General features: G+C 26.7%; 2 protein-coding genes across 2 annotated transcripts; both read right to left on the minus strand.

Moving 5' to 3' along the window:
• Nucleotides 1-849: 849 nt before the first annotated feature.
• Nucleotides 850-4,955, minus strand: LOC106778474 (cyanogenic beta-glucosidase-like). Its single transcript, XM_014666444.2, has 14 exons — nucleotides 4,615-4,955; nucleotides 4,244-4,371; nucleotides 3,821-3,890; nucleotides 3,598-3,656; nucleotides 3,408-3,483; nucleotides 3,217-3,303; nucleotides 3,020-3,107; nucleotides 2,279-2,543; nucleotides 2,080-2,192; nucleotides 1,791-2,008; nucleotides 1,675-1,706; nucleotides 1,483-1,585; nucleotides 1,265-1,376; nucleotides 850-1,185 (listed from the first exon to the last, which is right to left on the minus strand). The coding sequence occupies exons 1-14, from the start codon at nucleotides 4,934-4,936 to the stop codon at nucleotides 1,014-1,016; spliced, it is 1,845 nt and encodes a 614-aa protein (XP_014521930.1). The 5' UTR covers nucleotides 4,937-4,955; the 3' UTR covers nucleotides 850-1,013.
• Nucleotides 4,956-14,666: 9,711 nt separating this feature from the next.
• Nucleotides 14,667-19,885, minus strand: LOC106778449 (cyanogenic beta-glucosidase-like). The gene is made up of 13 exons (XM_014666409.2): nucleotides 19,571-19,885; nucleotides 19,319-19,443; nucleotides 19,158-19,227; nucleotides 18,862-18,996; nucleotides 18,694-18,780; nucleotides 18,504-18,591; nucleotides 16,225-16,480; nucleotides 15,994-16,109; nucleotides 15,514-15,728; nucleotides 15,390-15,421; nucleotides 15,194-15,296; nucleotides 14,997-15,108; nucleotides 14,667-14,925 (listed from the first exon to the last, which is right to left on the minus strand). Exons 1-13 carry the CDS (start codon nucleotides 19,842-19,844, stop codon nucleotides 14,730-14,732), a joined length of 1,809 nt encoding a protein of 602 aa, XP_014521895.2. The 5' UTR covers nucleotides 19,845-19,885; the 3' UTR covers nucleotides 14,667-14,729.
• Between the last annotated feature and the right edge of the window lie 4,661 nt (nucleotides 19,886-24,546).

Consider the following 24,546-nt stretch of genomic DNA (forward strand, 5'->3'; position numbering starts at 1 on the left):
AATTTATCTTTATTTAAAATTTTAATATATTTTAATATTCAAATTTTAAAAATAAATTAATATAGTTAATTTTAACATTAATTTTTATGATTTTGTTAATTGATGTTTCTGATATTTGAGTTAAGGAAAATGATATTTTTACACATGTCAAAAATGGTGTCAAAAAATGGTGTTAAAATATTATTTTTCTTGAGTTAAATAATATTAAACGGTAGTGAATTCTTTCCTTTTCTGGAAATACCAACATCTGTACCTCTGCAACAAGCGACAAAAGATTGTAGATAAGGAAACGCGTCTGGAAACTGTTTCATTTCCACCAAACAATGCCCATGCAGATATCATTGCCCATTCAAGAAAAAGTCGATTTAACAACTTTTTTAGATAATTTTTTAATAATGATTTGTGATTGGTTCATTTCAAATATTTTTTTAGAATAAATTTAAACAGATCAATAAAACGGTGACACGTATTCTATCATCAAAAAATTATTAAAAAAGAGTTGTTAAAATATCATTGTAAAGGACAGGATTAGGAGATTAGAAGTAATGTAGGTGGCAGGATGATGATGCCAATTTGGACAGACTGCCAAGATAATATTTTTGTGGTCTTTATCTATGATGACTTTATAATAAAAAAATTATATTTACTGAAATATTACAATTGTATATGATTATTTATTATTATATCGTTAAGATATATTCTTCGTTTAATCAAATGTACGTTTAGTGACTGTGATTTGGTTTATTATGGACTGATTTAGTCTGCTTAATATTTGTAATAGTTACTTATGATAGATAAAAAATTAAACGAATATGTTCTCTTCTCAAATAAAAAAAAGGCAGGCATTAATTAATTAAACAAGCCACATTTCACTAATAAAAAAAAATTACATCAATATAAAAAGATTAACAGCTGACACACTTCACTCTTCACTGAAATTTAATAAAAGGCAACATTACATATATAAGATATTATTTCCCAAACTGTGGTAACAGATCTCTGTTGCAATGATCTCATGCTTTTTGAAGAAAACTCTTAAACCAAAGTGCTGAAAGTTTGGGATATCGCTTCATCTTATTTTTTCTGTCCACATAGTTCAGTCCAAATCCTATTAAATAGCCGTCTCTCCATTCAAAATTGTCCAAAAGTGACCATGCAAAATATCCTTTTACTTTTACACCGTCCCTTATAAAGTAAAAAAAAATATATATATTTAAATTAGTGTTAGAAACAAATTTAAAATATGTGAAAAATAAATCATTACCTTATTGCTAAAAGTAGATAATAGAGATGACGATAATAATAATCGATTCTATAAGTATCTATAAGAGCTTCCTCGAGTGTCTCTATTTCTTGATTCAGGTCATTGCCTCTTCCTATAAATTAAAAGTAATATACATCAACATGTTAAAAATTTTGAATAATCTTCTCAAAATATATTAATTCTTTAAAGACAATAAAAATTGCTATTGGTATAATTACCATTCTCAGTTATATAAATCACAGGATCGTTGTATTGTTGTTTGGTATAGAGCATCAAGTCTTTAATTCCTTTGGGACAAACATATAACCAATCAGAAGCGGTCTGCAAATATAAATATAAAGTTATTAAATAAAACCATATAAAATAATAATATTAAAATATATATAAAATTAACATAATCTTATACACACCGGTACACCTACGAAAATACCATTGCGTTCAGCTGGCAAATGAAAAAAATGAAAATGTTATATTAGAAAATTCAAGATATATAATTTACATAACTGAAAGATAGAAGTTTCCTCACTATAAGTTTTGACATGGCTATCTGTAGTATAACTAGGTTTAGAAGGATCAACTTGGGGTTGATCCGCCGCGCAAATAGTGGTGTAATAGTTTACTCCAATAAAATCACATGAATCGGCTAGAAGTTTTGATTCTTGTTTTGAGAACTCTGGTAATCGATTACCAACTAGAGAACGCATGCTGTCTGGATACTTTCCTGATGTCAATGGTTCCATGTACCTATATTCATTGTTACATATCAAAACATCATATTTGAGAATGCATATTGTAATGTAGAGTTAAGCACTTACCATCCAAACATGAAGTCAAGTGCACGTTTGGCAGCTTCTTTATCTTCTTCACTTTCTGAATGTGGCTCATACCAATTAGTAATAAGTGTTATGCCTATCTTACCTTCATAATCCTGTTTTAAGTGTTTTTAACGTTATTAACATTAATGTGCAAATAAACTATAAACATTTTAAAGTTTCTCGTAAAGGCTAAACAAACCGGGTGCTTTGTCTTGTACTGATTGTGCTCATCTACCGCAGCTGCATGAGAAAGTAGTAAATTATGTGTAACTATATATGGTTCTGTTCCTGAATCACCACCCAAGCAAGTTGAATCTAGCCATGGAGAGCATCGACCTGGTGCAAAGGTTCCAACTGCATAACCATTATTACTATAAGACCATGGTTCATTTAGAGTAATCCAATGTTTCACTCTGTCTCCAAAGTATTCGAAACAAATTCTTGCGAAGTCTCCAAAATCACCTCTGAAAATTTTTTAAATTCAGAGTTAGTATACAATTTGCCTATTAATATCAAAACCTATACCTAGTTTTAAATTTAACTCAATCTTACAAAACCAATTTATAATCAAGTTGTATGATGAGATTTATATTCTATTTATAATATTATAATTTAATATTAATCTCTAATAATATACGAGTGAGACTTTCAACAAAATTTTCCGAATTCATGTTTTAAAATTCCACGACATCGTAATATTTCAGTAAGAATTTCTTTGAACAAAATTAGGTTAGCCACAAATGTCAATAACACTGCCTTTTAATATTTTACCTAAATTTTTATCTTAATTAAAAAATGCATTGTAACTCTTGCAAAGGTAACTTTGTTTTTAAAAAGATGTCATCAGAATTTATGCATTTTCTTGAAAAGATTTTAGTATCTCGAAACAAAATACAAATTATATATGTGTACATATAATTGTAATTATTGTACAACTTACACAACATTATTGGATAAAAAACCTCCATACTCCTCTTCTAAGGCTTCGGGAAGATCCCAGTGAAAAAGTGTCACATATGGTTCTAGACCTGCAACATTAATATATATTTAAACCAATATTTCATTCACTTAAAAAATATATTATAAAATGTAAGCTTTAACGAAGAAAAACCAAGAGAGGAAAACATGGACATTCACCGTTGTCTTTCAGATGATTTATGAGGCGATTGTAATAATCGATTCCTTCTTGGTTTACACCCTCCTCGTTTGGACCGACCTTTCCATCTATATATCAATCATTTTAAACGAAGATTGAAATCATTACAATAGAAGATCCAACAACAATAATAACAAAATGAATAATAATAGTTCATCAACTTTTATCTCACCTGGTATTATTCTAGACCATGAGATGGAGAATCTGTATGCATCCATATTCATATCCCTCATTATCCGAATGTCTTCCTGTTATACAAATGTAAAACAACCTTCAAAAATTTAATTAATTTATTTGTTGAAGAAAAATAATTGGTTTCTTCATTCATCCTACACTGTCATCATTAAGATATTGGACTTTACCCTGTAACGGTGGTATTCATCAATTGCTACATCTCCATTACTTCTATCCCTTATCTTCTCTGCAACATTACATGTCTATAAAATCAGACTATTATCTACAATTTTTATTAAGTTCATATATATAATTTTTGAAAGACTTAGAAACAGATACATTTTTAAGTTATAAAAAGTAATCTGTAATTGTTTTAGTTGGATTTATATTTAGAAAGGTAGAAAAGAGAACCTGGATACTTGTGGGTGAAAACATCCCATATACTTGGTTTTCTTCCACCTTCAGACGCCGCTCCTTCGTACTATATATATGGGTATACATATAAAGAACATAACAACATCGTATCAAGTTATATACTTTGAAATATCAAACAGTTTTCTCATAAAAGAATAAGAATGTCGTGTTTAATTTATATATTTAGAAACATTTACATATTGTAAATCTTAGTTTCATAATCATTATTTGAGTTACGTACCTTTATTCAACATTATATATATATATATATTTCAAAGTTTTATTTATATTTATTATTATGATATAACCATAATATTATATCGTTAATAAATTTTGAAGTAATTGTGTAAGAAAAAAAAGGTGGTTATATGAAGATATACTCTTGGATATAGAATTAAGTATAAGAAAGCATTTGGATACCTGGTAGGCCGCGGATGCTGTCCCGAAAACGAAGCCCCTGGGAAAACTGTTTCGATTGAGAGAAAGAGCATCGATAACAGATGCAGGATATTGCTCATAATTTATTGCTGGTAATGGGCTAACTTTTACTGTAGTCATGAGAGTAAAGTCGTTACATATGACATGTTGAGTGATTATACTAGACTCTTATTCTGTTCAATGCAGCAGTGATACAGAGAAAAATTCATGTTTGATCGATCTTTGTTCAAAATGGAGAACTTGTCTCTGACACAGGAAGAATTTGAAGAAGTGATGAATTTAAAACGGACACGTGAAAAGAAACATGCAAAAAATGAATTGTTTAAAAAAGTGATGAAGGGTAAAAGAAATACCAGGTTCGTAGGGAGAGATTTGTACATCATCAGTATAAGCAGGTGATCCCTTGATACTAGCAGCTTCAGCAGCAGGTGATACCTTGGCATCAGCAGGTGATACCTTGGTACCAGCAGCAGCAGCGCCACCGATGAGCGCTGTGCCGAGGGCCATTCTGCGAGAAAGAAGGCTAAGGGTGGTGGCATCACCCTCTTCAACATCCTCCTTCTGTGCCTTACAAACAATGAGTTTTCGTTTGGTGCTCCCCACTTGACAGTGTGGCCAAACTCTAAGAGGAGTGGTTAGAGCATGGAGCTGCAAGAAAGCTTGTGAATAAGCCATTCTCCTCAAAATACAAATTCTTCACACTCTTTTGCCTTTCCATGAGCAACTATATATAGAGTTTTTCTATCTCATGCACAACCTACATATCACTCGAAATGGAAAAAAAATGGATTAAAAAGTCTCTGTAGAGTCAGAGATACATGTGGCCAACTAATCAGGGAAAGCAACAAATATTATAATTTTCTTTACTCTAATAGAAAAATTAGGTTTAATATTATTTACTATTTTTGTCAATTTTGTTCTGAGTGGTCCTTATTTAAATTTATTTACTAATGACTCATGTGGATACTATGTCATTAACAATTTAGATGTAATTAGAAAAAAGATAAAATTGAACAAAAATTACAAAAATTAGAATCACTTTGAATGTTCGGAAAAGTTGAGGACCACTCTCAATAAGATGAGCAAAGCAAAAAACATTAGATGAGATTGTCAATGTATTGATTAAACGAGTCTAACAATATACATTAGACGAGTCATTCATATATTTATTAGACGACTCTAACAATATATATTAGACAAGTCTTTCAACACATAAATCAAATAAGTCTATTAATAAAAATTGAACAAGTTTATTTCCATTTAATCCTTAGATGACACATTAAACAAGTCTATTCGTATACTGATTATATAAGTATAGCAAAAATCATTACATAAGTCTAACAATATCCATGAAACGAGTTTGTTCGTATACTGATTATACTAAGCAATGAAAGGTTTCTTCAATGTTGTTCAGTGGTTAATGTCATGAAATAAGTTGAATAGTCCATATCTACCCTGCGTACCTTTACCAGCTTTAATTGAAATTATTGAAAACAAGGTCCATAGTGGAATGAAAAAAATGTGACAGTGTTCTTTCCCCAATAATTCAATTGTCAGTGATAAGATGTAACATAACTTCTAAATGTTGAACGTGGTAGGGTTGTTAAGTTAGTGATGAAAATTAAAAGACAATAGTTATAATGGTGCTCATATGGAATCAGGAAAAAGATGGATCCCCATTATAGTTGCTTTCTTCAGTACCTTCTTAGAATCAAATTTGGGACTATAATGTAGTAGTGCACTGTTCTACCACTAAAGTTGTTGTACTCTAATTTTCCTTTTTCTACCTATATATATGTACACACTTTTTTAAATCTATCAATGGTTGTGTTCATCGAGAAAACTATCAATTCTATTAGCAACACAATATTCTTCTNTTAAATCATAGGCATCACAAGTGTTGAGGAGTATTAATTAACAAGATTCCTGATATATCAGACACNGCCACATTAAAATAGATAGTCATGTGCTGATAATCTAATACATTTAACAATTTTATAAATCAAATAATACTAAAATAGATNGTTATGTGCTTATTTAAAATTAAAATGATGATTACATGGTTTTATATTTTACTCTGAGATTCAGTTAACAGATATTATGAAACAACTTTTTTTAATAATTTTTTGACAACAGATATGTGTCTCTATTTTATTGGTTTGTATATTTAAAACGGACCAATCATAAAATAAAGTTGTTCAAAGATAATTTTCAAACGCAAAATAGGAAGGCTTATAAAACACAAACCATCGGCATAAAGGGAAATACGAGTGAAATGAACATCAATATAACTTCAGCTTTTCCGAGAACACAAAAATCCTATGCACTTATTAAAAACTTGTTTAAATTTATTTATTATAAAATGTAAATTGATTTAAAAAACAAATAAAAAGACAATATTAACACCAGCTTAAGCTTTACAATGAAATATAACTTCAAATAAAATTTTAGATGAATGAAACTTTAGAAATTATAGTTCAATATTAATACATTGTTTGAATGCTCGAGTCTAGAAATGATATGATTATTTATGAATTATTTAATTTATATTTTAAATGTGATATTATTGGTTTAAACATAAGAATTAATTTATTTCTTTTTTTACTTTAGCTTATCTTTCCGTCTTTGTTTATTTATGTATGTGTTTGTTTTTTCTTTTGCATCACCTTAATAACTTAATGGTGTTTCTAGTAAAAAGGAGTTAGCTGGTGACAGAACATAAGTTTACTAAGTATATCTTGTAAGGATGTTACTCCCTCCACCACCACTCCTTCTCCTTCCACGTTCTCACAAACTTTTTAATGGCAAAATCATCCTTTAATTTTTAATCATTTTATTTTTAACCTTATTTATTTACCAAATCCTAAATAATTCCTCACTTTCAATCTCAGCCTCATCCCCCAGCTTTCTCTCACTCTTTCTCTCTTTGAGATCCGTTTCTTCCCACCTCCATCTCACTCTCTTCTTTTTTTCCATGAGATCCGTTTTTTCTCACCCCAACTCTTTCAATGTTGTGTTTTGTTTTGTTTTGTTCTGGTCACAAATATGTACTAGAGTATTTTCCATTAAATGTTTATTAAAATAAAGGTGGTTTCTTATTTACTATATCTAACAGAGTATATTTTCAGGTATGGATTACCATTGTTGCTTTTGTCATAGTTGAATTGAGGGAATTAATAATTCTAATATAACTATCATCATGGCCAAGTTGAATGAATTATGAATTTATTGATTGTGATGCCTGATGCATACGAAAACCTTTAGGAGAAAGAGAAATGTTGACACACAAATTGAACGTGTATGATGCAGGGGAACTCATCTTGCTCACCAAACACGTCAAAATCGTAGATCCCTCCATACAAAACAAAAGAAAACAAACAAATGAAGAATTGGGGTAAGAAAAAACAGATCTCACCGAATGAGAGAAGAGAGTGAGATGGAGGTGAGAAGAAACGGATCTCAAAGAGAAAAAGAGTAACAGAAAGTTGGGGGTGGGGCTGAGAGTGAAAGTGAAGAATTATTTAGGATTTGAAAATAAATAAAGTTAAAAGTAAAATAGTTAAAAATTAAAGGATAGTTTTGCCATTATAAAGTTTGTGGATGAATTGGAAGGAGAAGAAGTGGTGGTAGAGGGAGCAACACCTATCTTGTAATGTAAGACAAAATATTTTGTCCTACATTACAAGATAAGTGTTGCTTCCTCCACCACCACTCCTTCTCCCTCCACCATTCTTGAATAATTGAAAATGTTTTTCTTTAAGCTAATTTGTTGTTTAATTAAAAATGTTATATATATATATATATATATATATATATATATATATATATATATATATATATATATATATATATATATAATTAATTAAACATTACCAAAATTAGGATGTCACGATTATTGATTTATTATAATATTTGTAGGCATGTATATTTTCCGACAAGAAATTAGGATAAAAGAATTTATAAAAGTTGAATATTTAATTAAAACAAAATATGAATAAATTTGTATTTTAAAATTGTAGAAAATGTTCCTTTTTTTCTATATTTTATTCCAAATAATATAACTTCTTAAATCCACATATTCCAAAAGAACATGAGAATCTTATATTATAATTAAAGAGTAAATATTTGAAAAAGGATATAAATGAAGGTCTAAATAAAAAGAATGTGTGGGAGTCAATAAAACGAGATACATGTGGCCAACTAATCAGGGAAAGCAACAAATATAACCCTTTAATTGACAACATCTTTTCATTTCACATTTGTCTAAATTCTAAAGTAATATAATTTTATTTATATTTTTATCTTTCATTTAATTAACATACAAAGAAAAATATAATTACTGTAATAATTTGAATATTAAATAAATAATTTTCTTTACTCTGATAAAAAAAATATTATATTTCTATTTATATATAAAACTAATGGTGTAAAAGTTTAAATTTTATATGTGATAATATTTTTCTATTGACGATGATGAAAAAAAAAGTATTCTTTTTTCTAATAATTAAATCATATATTAACTAAAATTTTAGGCATTTTAGCATTGTTGTATTGAAATAAAAATTCTAAATAACACTCCGTTTGGTCGTGTATTAATGTGAAGAAAATAAAGATATTCAGGTTCATACAGCGAGGGGATAACACGTGTAATACATGGTGAGGATGTGACATCCAAATCAAAGTGTGGAAGGCTTTCTATAGTTATAACTAGTCTTAGATCACACTTTTTTTTTTTCTAATTTGAATTAAAAAATTAATATATTAAATAAAGGGTTTGTTAATTTACGTAAGGATTTTTTTAGTTGATAATTTTAGCAAAGTGTACTAAGTTTTAGGTTACAAAAATGTCCCTGTTAAAAAAGAAAATCAATTTTAACTCAAAGGATATTTTAATAATTTTAAAATTTAATTTAAAATAAAAAAATAAAAGGTTATTATTAAAAATCCTGATTGGTCCACGTGTACAAGAGTAGTTATTAGCTTTTATTATATATTTTTTTCAAGGTTGTTGTTTTTTAACCCATACGAGTTTTATAAACCCAGACGGGTTCTATAAACCCACGGGCTCTATAAACTTTAAACCCTAAACCCTAGGTAGTTGTTTTTTTAACCCATATGAGTTTTATAAACCCAGACGGGTTCTATAAACCCTAAACCTAAACCATTATATTAGGGTTAAATATGTTTTTAGTCCCTATACTTTGGGGCGATTTTGGTTTTAGTCTCTCTTTCAAACTAAGGTACAATTTAGTCCTTCAACTTTAGTTTTAGTCATTTTTACCAAAATTTTTTAACTTTATTTACTTTTTCAAGCACGTTTCATTATAACATTTGGATTGTTTATACTGTTTGACACATTTTTGCTTCAATGTTAACTGAGAAACGCGTTTAAAACAGTAAATAAAGTTAAAAAAAATTGGTAAAAAGGACTAAAACCAGAGTTTTCTAAAGTTGAAGGACTAATATTGTACCTTAGTTTAAAAATGGACTAAAACCAAAATCGCCCCAAAGTATAGAGACTAAAAATATATTTAACCCTATTTTTTAAAAAGTACCCTTGGATTTAAAGTTGGTTTTCTTTTTTAACATGCACATTTTTGTAACCTAAAATTTGGTACACTCTGCTAAAATGTATCAACTAAAAAATTTCCTTACGTAAATTAGCAAACCCCTTAAATAAATCATTTATTTATTATAAATATTTAGAAAATGATATTTTAGAAACGATAGTAATTTAAAAATATTGAAATTTGATTATATTAATATTAAATTATTTTAATATAAATAGTATTTTTTATAAACGAGTTTTATTAATTTAAAATATATTATTTTTCTAGAAACTATTTTTTTAGAGTTTTGTAACTTTTTTATAGGAGTTCTTCTCTTGCATTATTAAGTTTGAAGATTAGATATCACTTGAGTGATTATCGTAACGAAATCTTCAAGTCTGACAGACCAGTTTCTTCAAAATGATAAATTAGTCTCTACTCTTTTTTTTTTGTCCCTTTTTTTGCATTCGAACCATATTGCATATTTCATCTAAGTTTTTTATAAGATTTTCGTTGATTAGTGATTCCAATAATATGATCATGTTTTTGTGATTTGTAGTTGTAGATAGAGTTCCATGAACTAGTGATGTCGGCTTAGCTCTTGTAGATGAGATGTGTCCGCTATAAGATAAGGGAAGTGAATATTTCTTAAATTTCGTGATAAAAGTTTGTATTTAAATTCATAGATTGTGATATGCTTGGTTGAATTTATTACAAATTAAAATAATTATTGAGTGATATTTACTTATTAATGAATATTACTGTGTATCTTGTGAATCTATAATTGTTTGGACTTTGATGCTGCTAATTAGAGTTTAACTAGATAGAAAAATTGATGTAAAAATGAAAGTAGCAAAAATTGAGTGTTATTGGACTGATTGGTAATCTGATTAGGGATTTTGACTAATCTTGAAATAAATATTATATGAGTTTGAAATATATTTATTATATGAATCTAGCCATACAAATTATACAAGTTTAAAAATTTATATTTTAAGTTTGATTTCATTCAAAACTTAATTATAAACTTAAAAATAATTTCTTATTTTTTCTCATTTAATTCTTTTTTAATAGACACACAAACCCAAATCATCCTGTGTATAAAACTAGTTAATAATTTAAAATTGAAAGGGGTTATTTTATTTTTGAGAGCAATATTCTTGAAAAACCTGTTAGTAGAGACAAAACAAACACCAAAAAGTCCTGAATTAGAAAGAACGTAGGTGGGTGGATGACGATGATGATATGATACGAATGTGGATACAGTGCATGCGTCAGTTACTGAAGACAAAAATCACACTCGTAAGATAATGTTTTTGTGGTGTCTACCTACAATGGATTCCTTATTAGAGATTCTTTGCAAGTGTAATTTTTATTTTAATTTAAAAAGTTACGAAAATAGGTGGTTTACATTTGAGAATATAATAAAAAATTATGTTTATTGAAGTATTCTCATTATAATTATTTTAATTTATTGAAGTATTCTTATTAACATGTGATTTGTTAATCATTTCTCTTAAAAAACAATTTTCTTTGTCTACGAAATGTTCACTTTAAGAAGATAATTGATAGTAACCTTATTGAATGATTGTACACACTGTCTAATTCAATTTCAGATTCTTCACAAGATAAAATATCATATTTCTTGAAAATAAAATAGAATGTGCACTAAAAAAATCATATAATAATTATGAGTTTAAAAATATTCATTAGACCAGGATATTTACTTTATAATTATGCTAGTCTTGTACATTACATTATCTATATAATAAGTAAACAAATTTAATAACATATATTAAATGAGTTGACAATACATTAATTATATTAATTTCTTTACACAATAATTTATATCTTTAACTAATTAATTCTATATATTTTTGTATATCTTTCATATTTTTACAAAATTTACTATTTATATATTTATAGATATATTTTTCTAAACCTGCAAATTATTTTAAAAATTGATTATATTCAAAACATAATTATAAATTTAAAATAATTATTATTTTTCTCAATTTTTAAATTTTTTAATAAATAAACCAAAAATTATAAAAGTTTAGTGCGTGGAGGTCAATAAAACGAGATACACGAGGCCTACAAATCAGGGTAAAGGACAAAGAACATCTGTTAATTGTCAACATTTTCTCATTTCTCATTTGTAAATTCTAAAATAATATAATTTTATTTATATTTTTATCTTTAATTTAATTTTCATAAAATAAAAAATATAATTATAGTAACACTATAAAGATTAAATACTTTTTTTTAATCCGATAAAAGATTATTATATTTCTATTTCATGTAATACATAAAGTTCAAGTTTAAATTTTAGATTTTATAAGATTTTTCTATTGAGAATGATACAAAAGATATTATTTTTCTAATAATTAAATAAAATATTAGTATTATAACATTATTGTATTGAAATAAAAATTATATAAATTTGAAGGTTTTAGAAGTAATAAATAAAAAAGAAACTAACACTGCTTTTTGGTATTGGGTATTAATGTGAACAAAATAAAATTAGGAAAATGATATTTTACCATCATTTTTTTGACACTATTTTGACACTGCACACGTGTCAAAATGTGAGTGGACGATTTCAAATTAAAAAAATTGAGACAGAGGTATGTTTGGAAGAAAAAAATCAAAGTTTATTTTTTAATTTGAAATCGTCCAACCACATTTTGACACGTGTGTAATGTCAAAATAGTGTCAAAAAAATGGTGTTAAAATTTTATTTTCCATAAAGAAAAATTATCCTTGTTCTTACCGCAACGGGATAACACGTGTAATATATAGTCAGGATGTGGCATCTAAATCAAAGTGTGAAAGGCTTTAAAAGGATGTTTTGTCCTCCACTTCTCTTTTCTTTTTAATCTATATTTTCAAAATTATAAATATTATCTTTAAATTTTTATTAAATAATTTTTTTTTCTCTTCTCTCTTCACTGCCTGCATTCCTTATATTCTTTACTCTTTAATCGACTTTTAAGAATTAATTAAGAATTTAACGATTTCAGGTTTAAAATCGTTTTTTTTTTCTTAATTAGTTTTCGAAAGCCAACTTTTAAAAGGTAGCTAAGAAGAAAATATCAGCTAAGAAGAAAATATATTTTGAAATATGTTTAAGAAATAAATCATAATTCAAAATACATTTAACAAATAAGCAAAATACATTTAATAAAAAAGTATTTTGAAATATCTTTAACAATACATTTATTCCTTTAAACATATTTATGTTTAAGAAAAAAAAATATTAAATTTAAAATAACAAAAAAAAAACAAATAGTAAATTATGAAAAATCAAAATAAAACAAAAAAAATTAAAAAAATTCAGATAAAAAGTAACAACCAAATACAATTACAATATTTTAAAAAATCAAATACAAAATTTAAAAATAGCAACCAAATAATTTTTTTCTTGAAATTAGATTGATTTTTGTTATTTGTTTATAATTTTTTAATTTAATTTTAGTTGATTTTTTTAAATATTGTAATTGTATTTGATTGTAATTTTTTACTTAAAATTTTGTTAATTGTTTTTTTCTTTTTTTTATTTTGATTTTTCAAAATTTATTATTTTTTAATTATTGTTTTAGATTAATATTTAAATTAAAATATGTTAAACAAGGTAAAAAAATTTAAATATTAATCTTAAACTTATTTAACATAGAAAATTTATTCAACTTGAGATATAATGAGTATATTTATTATTTTTAAAATTTAAAATCAAAATTTGAAAATTGAACTATATTAAAATTTAAAAAAAGAATTATATCAAAATTCAAACACCAAAAATAAGTTAGTCTATAAAATATCAACATATTAAGTATATGACGATTATTTTTTATTGGAGATATAAAAATATGAATTTTGTTGGAGGGATGGGTCCAAAATAAACACCAAAAATCTTTAATTAGAAATAATATAGGTGGCATGATACAGTTATTGATGACAAAAAACACACTGGCAAGATAATATTTTTGTGGTGTCTATCTACAATGGATTTTCCTATTAGAGATTCTTTGCAAGAACACGGTGTAACTTTTGTTTATATTTGACAATATGACTTTATAATAAAAAATTATATTTATATATATGATTATTTATCTTTACATAGTTCAGATATATTCTTCACTTAATCAAAAGTATGTTTAGTGACTGTGATTTGGTTGATTATGGACTGATTTAGTCTGCTTAATATTTGTAATAGTTACTTATGAGAGATAAAAAATTAAACGAATATGTTCTCAGATAATAATAATCGATTCTATAAGTATCTATAAGAGCTTCCTAAAGTGTATCTTCTTCTTCACTAACCTCATTTATTAGCTTTTGTTAACATAAAGTGTTTATAGTATTTTAAAAGTAGTTATGCTGTTTAAATATTTTTTTTAACTGAGGCTGAATTGAATTGTATTCTTTATATTTCGTTATGAAATAAAAGGTTAAAATTAATTACAAAATCCATAAACACTTAAATATGATAGATAATAATAATTAAATGAATAAGTTTTCTTCTTTAATAAAAAAAAAAAATTAGCCAGGAATTTAGGAAAATGATATTTTAACACCAATTTTTGACACCATTTTGATCTGCACACGTGTCAAAATGTGGTTGGATGATTTCAAATTAAAAAAAGATGAGACAATGGCATATTTGGAAGAAAAAAACCAAAGTTTTCTTTTTAATTTGAAATCGTCCAATTACATTTTTAACACGTGTGCAGTATTAAAATGGTGTCAAAAAATTGGTGTTAAAATATCATTTTCCTGGAATTTATTAGTGAATTTCATGAAAGGTACATTTAATTATAAAAAAGTTTAACGGCACACACACTTAGTGAAATTTATTAAATAAGAAACATCAAATAAGAGAGTTTTGAGACTGCAACATATGTCTGCTACAGATGCTATTATCCTTCGAGACTCTGCCATGGATGTGGCTTTCGAAGAAAATTCTTAAACCATTGTGCTGAGAGTTTGGGATATCGCTTCAAGCCATGGTTTCTGTCAACGTAGTTTAGTCCGAATCCAACTGAATAACCATTCTTCCATTCAAAATTGTCCAATAGTGACCATGCAAAATATCCTTTTACGTTTACTCCCTCCCTGCTCAATCAAACAAATTCAAATTACACTTCAAATTCTTTTTTAAAATATGTCAAAAAATAAATTATTACCTTATTGCTGAACGTAGATAATACAGATGACGATAATAGTAATCGATTCTATAAATATCTAGCAGAGCTTCTTCAAGTGTTTGTCCTTCATCATTCAGATCATTTCCCCTACCTATCAATTCAAAACAATATATATCAATGTGTTTCCAAAAGAAATATTTTATTAGACAATATTTCAAAGATGATAAAAATTATACCATTTTCAGTAATGTAAATCAAGGGATTGTTGTACTTTTGTTTAATATAGAGCAACAAGTCTTTAAATCCTTTCGGACATACAAATAACCAATTAGAAGCGGTCTGCAAATAGAAATATGAATATGAAATTATATAAAACCGAATAAAATAATAATAATAATATGAACTTTAAGTTTGACATGATTGTATACACACCGGTGTACCAACTGGAATACCATTACGTTCAGCTGGTGAATGAAAACAAAAAGAAAATGATATATTAATTACGAAATTCAACATATATAATATAAATAATTGATAGTTATAGATGTTTTCTCACTTAAATAATTGACATTGGCATCTGTCTCATAACTAGGGTTGAGATTGGATGCAGGTTGATCAGCAGCAAAATTAGTGGTGTAATAGTTTAACCCTAGAAAATCAAATGAACCAGTCAGAAGTCTTGATTCTTTTGCTGTGAATTCTGGCAATCTTCTTCCCACTAAGGAACGCATGCTCTCTGGATATTTTCCTGATGTCAATGGCTCCATGTACCTATAATCATTCATACACCTTTATTTAGAGAGTGATGATATGTTCTGATATAGAGTTGTGCACGAGTTCAGATTCTCTAATGAGTTTTTTCTTGTATGCAGTCTTCTAATGAACATTAAAAATATACTGGTGTTAGTGTTCTAAATTTCATTTTAATATATTTAAAAACATCAAAATCAGTGTCCATAAGCGTATTTTAAAAGCATAGTAGATGAATAATAAGACATAAAAATCAACGGAGAATAGAAATTCATTGAAAACTTACCATCCAAAGAAGAAGTCTTGTGCTCGCTGGGCAGCTTTCTTATCTGCTTCGGTATTTGAATATGGCTCAAACCAACGAGAAATAAGTGTTATGCCTATCAGTCCGTGTTGATCATCCTGGGTAAAGTGTTTCCAACGTTATCTTAGTAAAATCCTCGTACCAATTATAATGTCGAAATATATAATGAAATATTAAGAATTAAAAGTTCTGATAAGGAGTAATTAAAAGAACCTTGAACTGATTCCTGTAGACATCTACCGCAGCTGCATGAGCAAGTAGTAGATGATGTGTAACAATATAAGGTTCTGTTCCAGAATCACCACCGAGACAAGTTGAATTTATCGTTTCAGAGCATCGACCTGGTGCAAAGTTTCCAACTGAATAACCTTCCCTACTATAAGCCCATGGCTCATTTAGAGTAATCCAATGTTTCACTCTGTCTCCAAAGTATTTGAAACAAATTTCGACGTAGTTTCGAAAATCATCTCTGAAAATCAACAACACAATAAATTCTTTTTTTTAAATCATGAATAAGAGTTAACTTCAACAATAAAGGTGTTAACTTAATCCATGAGCTATAGGCTACTTTTAATCCATTTTTGAAAAAATATTCTTTTAGAATACTTTCCCAAGTGGATTTGACCAAACTAAAAAACTTTAATTAATCTTTAAAAGTAATAAAATTTATCTATACATATAAAATTAATATTTTTTAAATAATCTAATATGTTAAAATTTTATTATATTTCAGGTATTGGCTAATATATATATATATTTATAACATATATTATTAATGAGAATAAATGTAAGTCATATATTAAAAAAGAAAAAAATAAACAATATATAATAAAAAATAATTTATAAATTTATTATCCATAAATTTATTATATTAAACTTTCAAATTTAGATATCATGTTTTAAGTCAAATCTAGATTAATTTTTTATACAACAAAATTAAATGATTATCTTATATACTTAAAAAATATATTTAGCCAATAAATAAAAAATATGTTTAATCAAACAAGAATTCCAATATATTGTTTGTTGCGTAATTTTTTTATATAAACAAGTAATTATGTTTATTGATCTTCTTACAAAGTGTATGTTAGTCTGATTCAAATTATTATCTATAGCTTTTTGACAAACTAAAAGTACATAAAATTGTGATAAATTTAAAGTTAATTGTATTTTTTTATTCAAAATAAATATTTTTTTCTTAAAAAAAAACTATGGATTGATCCTAGTTCACAATACTTTTATAGATATTTTGATCTGTTAGACTTTTTTAATGAAGAGTTTTATGATCTTATGAATTTTTCTGCCCACAACCCATATAGATCATGGTGAAATAATGTAATGTAGATCAAATTGACATGCCTATTCAAGAGATTGAAAGAAAATAAACCCTTCTCATTTTTTTTTTCTTTACAGAGAAAAATATAAAGTAAATGTCTCTGGTAAACAACTCTACTAAAGTATATTATCTTATGTATCATTCAATAAACTTTTTAGATAGGGTTGTTAATTTTTCTAAAAATATATAAATGATCCACATGATCAACTTAAACTTTTGTTGAAATTAATTGATATATTTGTCTTATTAACTAGTTTTTGCGAGACCAATATGCTGAAAATTTGTCTGTGTTGATTTAAAAGTCTGTTAGAAGATTTTTAAGAGTAAATGCATCTCTTATATATAAGTTAAGAGAGCAAATTAATAAAACACATAATTCATTGGAAATTATAATTTATCGTCATATTTTTTTATCGACGGATAAATTGTTATATTATCTATAAATATTTGTTGGGTTTATAGATATATGAATTATTTGACATTATCAAATTCAAATATCTACGTCATAGATAATTCGTTAATAAATTCATCCACTGCTTTATTAACGAATTTTAGTCTGACCATACTTTTTCAAAGAAAAATAATAATCACTAACATAAATTTACCATTATTGATTAACTTTGACCACTAATAATACCATTTTTTTTTCTTTTAGTGATAATATCAAACCTTCGGTGGCCATATTTTAAAATTTTAAACTAGTATTATAAATTGAAACGTTGTGCATTATTCAAACTCAACATGGTTTAACTTTATTTTGGTTTATTTTCATAACATTGAATTAATAATTATCTTTTTTACGTTTACAGAACCATATTAATAAGATGTTTCTAAATAATATTTCATTTATGATAATACACCATTTAATCTTTCTCTTATATTAACTTTGATGTGCGATATATATAAGAAAGTGCACAAAGACATAAAAATCATATATATTTCAATCATGTCATTATAAAAATAAAAATTAAAAAATTATACTATAGCAACAATGTATTTGAAAAAAGGTTAACCAACTAGGCTGATTGAGTTTATTAAAGTTTGCGTTTAAAAAACTTGCATACAGATAAAAATATATATTATTCTACTTAAAATATTATATATTTATAATTATGATAATACGAAGTTGAAAAGAAAAAAAAATTGTATAACTTACACAACGCGAGGATTTAAGAAACCTCCATATTCTTCTTCCAAAGCTTGGGGAAAATCCCAGTGAAAAAGTGTCACGTATGGTTTTATACCTGCAACATTAATTAATATTTCAAATATAACTATATTCACCTACTTAAAAATCTATTATAAAATTTAAACTTTTGAATTGAGAAAAAACAAGAGATGCTAACGGTTGGCTAATAGATGATCGATGAGCTTGTTATAATAATCGATTCCTTCTTGATTTACACCCTCCTCGTTTACACCCACCTTTCCATCTATATATTAGTAAAGATTGAAATCGTTAGTAATGACTGATGAAACTACAATAATCACAAAAACATCGATCATTATCTTACTTGGCAGGATTCTAGACCAAGAGATGGAGAATCTGTATGCATCCAGATTCATATCCGTCATTATCTTAACATCTTCCTTATAGCGATGATATTCGTCAACTGCCACATCTCCATTGCTTCTATCGTTTATCTTCTCTGCAAGTTATGACACATTTACAGTCATATATTAGTATCAACTGCTTTTTAATGGAGTAAAACTAGATATTCGCAACTAAAAATCAAAGTAGAAATAAAATAAAATGAAGTATTTATGTAATCTCATTGATATAGTGTTAATAGAAAGAGAGAGAAAAAACCTGGATATTTATGAGTGAAGTTATCCCATACACTAGGTTTTCTTCCATAATCAAATGCCGCTCCTTCGTACTGTTGGTACATATAATCAACATAAAAATAATCACGCGAGTCTAGGTTGAAAGAAAGAAAAGCATTTTGATGTTTTATTGAGTGGATATACCTGGTAAGCCGCGGATGCTGTCCCGAAAACGAAGCCCTTGGGAAAACTGTTTCGATTGAGAGAAAGTGCTTCCACAACCGATGCAGGATATTCCTCAGAACTTATTTCTGGTAATATGGTTATTGCTACAGTAGCCAACAGAATAAACTCGTTATAAGACATGTCCGAGAATGTGAATTTAAAACTGATACGTGAAAAGAAACATGCAAATAACGGCTTGTTTAATGAAGTGATGAAGGGTAAAATAAATACCACCAGGTTCCTGGAAAGAGAGTTGTGCATCAGAAGCATGAGCGGGTGAGACCTTGGAACCACCAGCAGCAGCGGCACCGCCGATGAGAGCAGTGCCGAGGGCCAATCGGCGAGAGACATGGTTAAGGGTGGCGGCTTCACCTTCTCCCACGTCATCCTTCTCTGCCTTACAAAGAATGAGTTTTCGTTTGGTGGTGTCCACTTGCCAGTGTGGCGAAACTCTAAGAGGATTGGTTAGAGCATGGATCTGCAAGAAAGCTTGTGAGTAAGCCATTCTCCTCAAAATACAAATTCTTCACACTCTTTCGCCTCTCAATGAGCAACTATATATAGAGTTTATCTATCTCATGCACAATCTACATATCACATTCGAAATGGGAGAAAATGGATTTCAACAGATCGGAGCAGAGAGTCTCTGTAGAGTTAATTACGGGATTAACCTTTTAAACAAAATTAAAAAGTTTTTCAGTCAATATTTATCTAGTCATTAAAGTTAAAGTTTATCTAAAAACCTATAAATATGGTAAGTAAAATAACATTTAATGCTTTTGACAAATAATCAATGGAAGTAACCGATTTGCAAAATAGGAAAGCTTATACAACAGGAACCATCGGCATCAATTGAAGTACGAAGAGTGAAACCAACATTAATGTAACTTCAGCTCTTACAAGAACACAAAAATCCTATGCACCTATTAAAATCTTGTTTTTATTTATTTACTATAAGATGGTAAATCAATTTTAAAAAGTAAAATAAAAATAGTTTTTTAAAATCTATTAAAATCTTGTTTTTTAAACCATATCCATCAATAGTTTTCATTACTCTATTAATTATGTATTAATTATTTTAATTACTATCTTTACCCATCGATTACCAGATTGTTGACTAATCGAGTGACTGGTCCACTAAGCAGTCGGGGGGTCGTATAATACACATTCGATACAAGATGTTTAAAAAAAGGTAAAATATTTTTTTTGGTCCCAGTTTTGGTTACGAATATTCGAAATGGTCTTCATTTTATTTTTTTCTTCAATGTAGTCTTAAAGAACGTAATTTTGTTCAATTTAGTCTTTTTTCTGTTCAATGTAATTCTAAAGAACGTAATTTGTGTTCAATTTAGTCCTTTTTACAAACTCCGTGAACCACAAACAAGGACTAAATTGAACACAAATTACGTTCTTTAGAATTACATTGAACAGAAAAAGGACTAAATTGAACACAATTACGTTTTTTAGGACTACATTGAATAGAAAAATAAAATGGAAACTATTTCGAATATTCGTAACCAAAACTGGACCAATGTATTATACTTTAAAAAAATTATCATCTATCTTTTAAGTATTCTTTGAGTTGAAAATGTTTTAAATTTCTAATGTTTTGTTTCAGCTAGAAAGTTTAGAATTTCAGCCAAAACTGATGCAAGATCTTTCATTTTCCGTGTGATACGGACGTACCAGCCTTATATCTGTAGTCTTTTCTACTGCATTATGTACAAAATAGAGAGCTACGAATTTAATACTTAGGTAAGTTACTTATAGTTTTAATTGACCAATTAATAATGTCAATATATTCTATTGGGAACAAATTTACTGTGCCACCAAAATTTTGTGGTAGGTAGGTTGCTACATTTAATGAAACAATTAATAGCTGCAGTAATAATACACTTTATCGTCATTTCACGTTCTTTTATATGGAAGGTGAAAAGCAAATACAATAATTAATCCTATAGTTCTGAGACTTGTAAATATGAAAATACATTTAAATCAAAATCTCAAAAGCATTTGGCTCCCTCAGATACTGCTGTAACTACTCCACCAACTACATAGTTCAACATATAATAATTTTTAGAGTAATAATGTTTGACACATTTAAATTTTTTTACTTTTATATGATACTATTATTTTTCATTTTTTATTTTATTTTCTTTTTTGTTATAACCATTTTATCTTTATATTATATATCAAATGTAAAAATATTAACACAGTATCATTATTTTAATTCTTATTATTTTTCCGCGCAGGAAATATACAGTACTTATTATTATTCTTCCGCGCAGGAAATACACAGTACATGCTGTAATGATATGGAATAATTTTACCATATTTTAAGACCGTATACAAGAATTGTTGTCGAAAATCTATACTAACATACAAAGAAATAGATTCTTTATTTTGGTGTTAATTTTTTTTTGTTTAATTTTCCCTTTAGTTTTTCGTTTTAAATAATTTTAAAAATTTAAACGTATGTTTCTGATTTGATCATTTTTTTAATTTAAGTATTTTCTAAAATAAAATATCTTTTTACAATAAAAAATGTATGTAAAAAATAATTAAAAATTATAATAAAATTATTTATATAGTTATAATAATAATAATTTAACTTTTTGTGTTATAAAAAGAATAACACAGTTGAAAACGTTGAAAACCGTCGTTAAAATTTTAGAATGATAACGTTGAAAACAGAACTGTCACTGTAAATTGAGGATTATTATACGCTACAACTGTTGTTTTAACTCTTTTAATAAGCTCAAAACATGTCATTTTGCTTCATGCTTACTCCTACACCTTGCTTGACATCGTTGCCTACATTTTTCTTCCTGCTTTTTTATTGTTGAAAAAGAATAAAATAAATAAAGTAAGAATTTGGATATTATTATACAATGTTGTAGCACAATTTTGATAATTCATAATTAGTGTTATTATTGTTTTCATTTTGCCTATTTTTATTTTTAATTGATATTATTATTATTATCATTAGATAATTAAGGTTTTTATTTAATAAATTAAAAAATAATATTTGATTTTTATTTGTAATTATACATTTTCAATGCATTATATATGTCTCATAATAGATAGTATTTTTTTATTTTTTATTGGATGATGATTATAGCTCTTATTTTGACATGAAAGAATAGCTCAATCCAATGTTTTATTTCGGTCTTAGTTGATCTTAATTTAATGTCAAAACTATACTAATTTTTTTCATAACCAAATACTTTTTGTTTATAAATAATTCATATTTTATTTCATTCATAAATTTGTTTATTTTTATGAGTTCTAATCTCAATTTAAATAATAGTTTTTATTATTCATATGTTATAATCTAAATATGTACATTAATTCATTATGTATAGATAATGAAATATATCTTAATAAAATTAGTAATCAACATGTTAGGTTACTTTAATTAAAAAAATTAATAAATAAAAAAAATCAATAAAGATTGAAGAAATTTTAACAAAATCAATTATCAACAAATTTGATTACTTCAATTACAAAAATAAATGACAAATTTCATCCGATTCGAGCAAATTTACCCAAATTCTATGAATAAAAGACTTAACAAAGTTAGAAAGACACGCCCTATGAGTATAGGAAACTAACACTAGGAGAAATACAACATAAACTTATTTTGGAGGCTAGAGGCATCGTTAATTATTCTATTCAGGATATATATAAATTTCTTATTCACAGAGTTTAAACATAATATGTTTTCGATCTTTCTTATTTTTAATATTTAATATAGGTCTTTATCATTATTTTTTTGTTATATTTTTTATTTTAACTCCATAAATTGATTGATTATTATGAGTATCTGATTTGCAATAATATTAAAACTTAAGACTAGAATAGAACAACTATTTGATTAAACATTTAAATAGAACTTATAATTGGTCATTTCTAATATTCAAAATTAATAATTAATGCAAACTTTTAATAAAAAAAAGTTATAAGAAATTATGTTTTTTATTAACGAGTTTAAACTTATTCACTCTGCCAACTTTATAGCAAAGTTAACTGTCAACCAGTCTCTAATTAGATACAGAACACGAAATCTTCCATGTGCGCTGTACAACTTTATACCTAATATTCATATATGTTCTACAACTTTACACAAGAAACTCATCAATGTCACCTCAATTATACTCTCTCATTGAAAAAAGCATGAAAATTAGTACAAAAAGTTGCGGCGAAGTTAAAGAAAATTTAGAGGATAATTATTAATTAAAATCTTAATTACTATATTAGCATAAAGTATAATGTTAAGTTTCTTATATAAATAAACAATTTTACTGAACTAAAATCCGATCCTAAAAAACGCTTTTAAAAAGTTTTTATTTTAAAAATATTTTGTGTGATATAAATTCTAGTTATAGACTATTTTATAATCATAAACGATTTTAAAAAAGTATGCTGATTTTAAAAATATGCCAAGTCGATTTATAAACATTTCAAACTATTTGATTTGATAAACTATAGATTTAAGTTTTTAAGTACAATTCAATTATTTAAATCTTAATAATTCAATATTACTTTCTCCACAAATTTAAAAAATTTATGATAGGAAGGCGACAAAAGTTTAACCAAAAAATCACTTTCTTTGAAAGAAATTGGCCGACAGAATGAGAAAGTCGTGAATCTACATAACAACCAAGTAATGATTTTTAGGCCCACACTGCAGAATTATTTATGGCAAAAAAAAAATAGGCTTAATACCATTTTTAGTCCCTAGTTTGGGAAGTTTTGTTCGATATGGTCCTACCTTATTTTTAGTAACAATTGATCTCACATTTTGAAAAAATTGTTTAATTGACTTCTTTTTAGTTACGATGTCAATTTTCTAATGGTGCTGGTTACGACGTCAATAAGTTCTTTCATGCATTCACCTATCCAAATGTTATTTTAACAGTCCTGACATAATGTTATGTTAAAAATCATGTTATCATCGTATACAATAAGGACTATAATAAACAATTTAAACTTGAATATGGGACCACTATGAACAAAAAGGACTCAATTAAACAGTTTTTTCAAAAGGTGGGATCAATTATTATGGAAAAATAAAGGTAGGACCATATTGAACAAACCCTCCCAAACTAGGGACCAAAAGCGGTATTAAGCCAAAAAAATATGTGGGTACGAAAATCTATGAGTAAAATCTACGGCGGGTAGTTACTATCTGCAGATATCTATTA

This window comes from Vigna radiata, unplaced genomic scaffold (genome assembly GCF_000741045.1).
Source record: "Vigna radiata var. radiata cultivar VC1973A unplaced genomic scaffold, Vradiata_ver6 scaffold_332, whole genome shotgun sequence".
In the NCBI taxonomy this organism is placed as follows: domain Eukaryota; kingdom Viridiplantae; phylum Streptophyta; class Magnoliopsida; order Fabales; family Fabaceae; genus Vigna; species Vigna radiata.

Bases quoted from the DNA above. Each gene is read 5' to 3' on its own strand.
- LOC106778449 (XM_014666409.2), bottom strand. From the start codon at position 19,844: ATGGCTTACTCACAAGCTTTCTTGCAGATCCATGCTCTAACCAATCCT. The intron at 18,592-18,693 runs GTTAGCATCTCT...TTAATGTTGCAG, and splicing joins CGATCATCTATTAGCCAACC to GTATAAAACCATACGTGACA. The intron at 15,297-15,389 runs GTGTGTATACAA...TTCTATTTGCAG, and splicing joins GTATTCCAGTTGGTACACCG to ACCGCTTCTAATTGGTTATT.
- LOC106778474 (XM_014666444.2), bottom strand. From the start codon at position 4,936: ATGGCTTATTCACAAGCTTTCTTGCAGCTCCATGCTCTAACCACTCCT. The intron at 2,544-3,019 runs GTAAGTTGTACA...AAAAATTTTCAG, and splicing joins TTTTTATCCAATAATGTTGT to AGGTGATTTTGGAGACTTCG. The intron at 1,186-1,264 runs GTAATGATTTAT...TTACTTTATAAG, and splicing joins TATCTACTTTTAGCAATAAG to GGACGGTGTAAAAGTAAAAG.